Raw genomic sequence first — 3,135 nt, 5'->3', positions numbered from 1 at the left:
CCTCTCACTGATATCCCTTATGATTGAGTCTCCGATAATTAGACATTTCTTATCCGTACTAATGAGTTGACTATCCTGCTTTGATCTTTCTTGCTTTCCTTCAACTAATTTGCTCTGTAATTCAGAAATCAGTGCTTTCTGATCATTTAGTTGTTGCAGAATTGAAGTGAGATCTTCAGCCATTTTGCAAATTGTGTCCTGTTGCTGGGTACTTTGTCGTGCAAGTTCCTGTACAAATCTTGGTAGAGTGTGGCATTTGGGGCAGAACCATACTTTAGGGTTTGATTGCGGCTTCTGATTTACACATATTCTGTGGTAATGTTCATTACAAATAGAACATTCTAATGTTTTCCATTACCAACGTAGCCAAGTTTACATCCATCTATGCATTTGATTCTTGGTGTAGTAACATTACTGGAACATCTTGTGCTAGTAGTGGATGCAGAAGTACTACTGCTAGAAGCAGGACTCGGTGAATTAGATGAGATATTTCTCCTCGGCGAGTTATCTGATGAGTTTACATTCTTATGTGGGCTTGCTTGGAGAACCATGATTTTTGACTTCCGCTAAATGAACAATGTTGTATAAGCCTACTAAAACAAAAAACTGCTGATTTCCTTTAGAACAAAAGGCTAGCTTGGTTGCCCATGCAGAAATGCTTGGCTGTGCTGTGTAAACCTTGGTGAGGCCTAGAAAGTATACCACAAACATCGACAAATTACCTAAAGAATACCTTGAAACAGTCCAAAATAATCAGTGATCCTAAATCCTCATTAGATGGTCTTTACAATGATGTAAATACCAACAAATAAATCAGCGAAAAAGTAGCAAATTTTCAAAAATTATCAGGAGCTCGACTAGATGACTTGTTGACTTGATGACTTTTTTTGCAGTGTTTGACTTCTTTCTTCATGTAATTTGGCCTAATTTAGTTATCAGTTGGATTTTTTGTGTGCTTTTATTACCTTTATTAAAAAACAAATGTCCCAAGACAAGATACTTGCAGCAATTTGGCTATATTTCTGCAAAAAATGTAATTTATAATCTGGACCGTTTGAAAGTTTCCGTAGGGGTGTAGCGTAGGGCTAAGCCCTGTCTCTTATACACATCTAACATTTAATTACTCACTTGTTTTAATAATTAATTCATTATTAAACGGACAATGCTCGATCGCGGATGCGATGAAAATTGCAACCCCAACAAAAAAGTTACCAGCAGTTTGCCAAACAATCCGGTGATCTGTATTAGGGTAGTCGCCACTACGCCAAATTCAGAAATTGGGGTTGTCGCGGAAGCTGTCACAACGCCGATTTAACCAGTAAGGTTTGTGAGCATGCGCAGATGTCCGTTACGCTCTATTAGTTCGTAGTAGACTGGCCGCGTAGTCAAAACGAAAAATGCCTAATAAGAATACTAGAGCGCTAACAGCAATGTATTCGATGTTCGAAATACGCAGAGCTGTGTGTGTGTACCATCCAAGATGGCTGCCATAGATTCAGCCAATCAAATTTCGTCTGAGCACTATCATTTTCAATTTTACATTGCCGTTAGCGCTCTAGTATTCTTATTATATCTCTATGAATAATACAGCCTCATGGAATGGGTAGTTGCTAAATACAACGGGTTCAGCCGAGAGGGCGTGACGTGGCTTGTATAGACTGCGCAGTCAAAAAATGTTTGAAATCTTCAGTAAGATATCAATTTTCAAATGATAAAAAATTTTTAAAAATACATTTTCTGTAATAAACCGATTTATAATTAAAATAAAAGCCTTTATTGCTATCTTGTTACAAAATCGTGGATTCAGATTATAGTTTTAATTACCCTAAAAGCTCTAAAAAGCGCCACGTCGTGGCTCTTAAGAGTATATTGTTACCTTGTGTGTACTTAAACAATTTGGGTTGTAAATACTATGTATACAGTGTTAAGATGAATAAATAACACAATGAATACACAAGTATTTCTTTTTTTATATTAAAGTGTTTATTTACTATGACACTGGACCTATATCATATCATATATTTCGTCTTCAGTTCAACATACACAGTTACAGATAAACAACAAAAAGAAAATATATATATATATAAAATAATATATATAAATATGTAAAATCTACGATTTTGAGTGGACAATTAGTCGGTAAGGTGGGTGAGCATGCGCAGATGTCTGTTACGCTCTATTAGTACGTAGTAGACTGGCCGCGCGTAGCCAAAACGAAAACTGCCTATGATCAAAGAGAAAACGGGTAATATCTCACTTGCATTTAAATTAACACATTACCTGCTTGTATTTCACATTTTGTACCCATCCAGTACGTTGCACATTGACATGTGTACGAACCATATTCACCATCTACACACGTTGCCCCGTTCACACAGGGATCGCTAAAGCACTCTAAAAAAAAATGCAATAAATCATTTTAACAAAAATACATGAATCTAAATTAGCATCAAGAGTTTCGCGGCCACCTGTAGCCAATGTTTTCCGCTTCAAACTCAGTAGGACTCAGTGAGACAAAAATGGTGTCAACAAGGGAGGACTCATTTAAGCTCTTCCAACGCCATACCGGTATTGTATTGGATTGAATGATTTCCAATCCAAGATTACAGATCCACACCTCGAGAAATCCTCAAAGTTTCTTTAGTGTTCTACTTTTACTTTAATACTCATCAGTCTGTGCAGCATCTAGACGAAAGCAAAGCTATGACGATTAAGTTGGCAAAGATGACGATTAACCAACCAACTACAGCCCAAAAACTATATCAATTAGGGGATTGTCCCAAATGTAACATACAATGTGCGCATGTACGAAGGCTTTATCAATCAGCTCCCTGATACAATTATTACAGGGTTTTCTTTATTCTGGAATAAAATTTCATTAAACGAAAATAATCATGTACTACGGTCAAGGGCGCAGATCTGTTTTGACAGGTGGGGGAGGGGACATTTCGTGAGACCACACCCACCTCATCGCCCCTCAGCCCCAACATGGTTGGGGGCTGAGGTGTACAAAAAGTATAACCTTAACATCACCACCATTATTTCTCATGAACTTTTATCAGCGATTTCGGCAACCATAGACAGGGGCGGATTTAGGGGGACGCCTGCGACGCGCCCCCCCCCCCCCTTATATTA

The 3,135-nt window shown here is 37.9% G+C and overlaps 1 protein-coding gene across 4 annotated transcripts in view; it reads right to left on the bottom strand.

Annotated features, from left to right (window-relative positions):
* Window positions 1-3,135, bottom strand: part of LOC117117558 (neurogenic locus notch homolog protein 1-like) — a 51,157-nt gene that overhangs the window by 44,837 nt on the left and 3,185 nt on the right. For all 4 annotated transcript variants that reach the window (XM_033261891.1, XM_033261893.1, XM_033261892.1 and 1 more), the window contains exon 2: window positions 2,281-2,394. In XM_033261891.1, the coding sequence (XP_033117782.1) occupies window positions 2,281-2,394 (114 nt within the window). The remainder of the gene's footprint in view (window positions 1-2,280; window positions 2,395-3,135) is intronic.

Source organism: Anneissia japonica, unplaced genomic scaffold (assembly GCF_011630105.1).
Source record: "Anneissia japonica isolate Jap-2015-1 unplaced genomic scaffold, ASM1163010v1 scaffold287857_len828801_cov194, whole genome shotgun sequence".
Lineage (NCBI taxonomy): Eukaryota > Metazoa > Echinodermata > Crinoidea > Comatulida > Comatulidae > Anneissia > Anneissia japonica.
The sequence above is the reverse complement of the archived record's forward strand: the minus strand, read 5'-3'. Positions and strand labels throughout refer to the sequence as shown.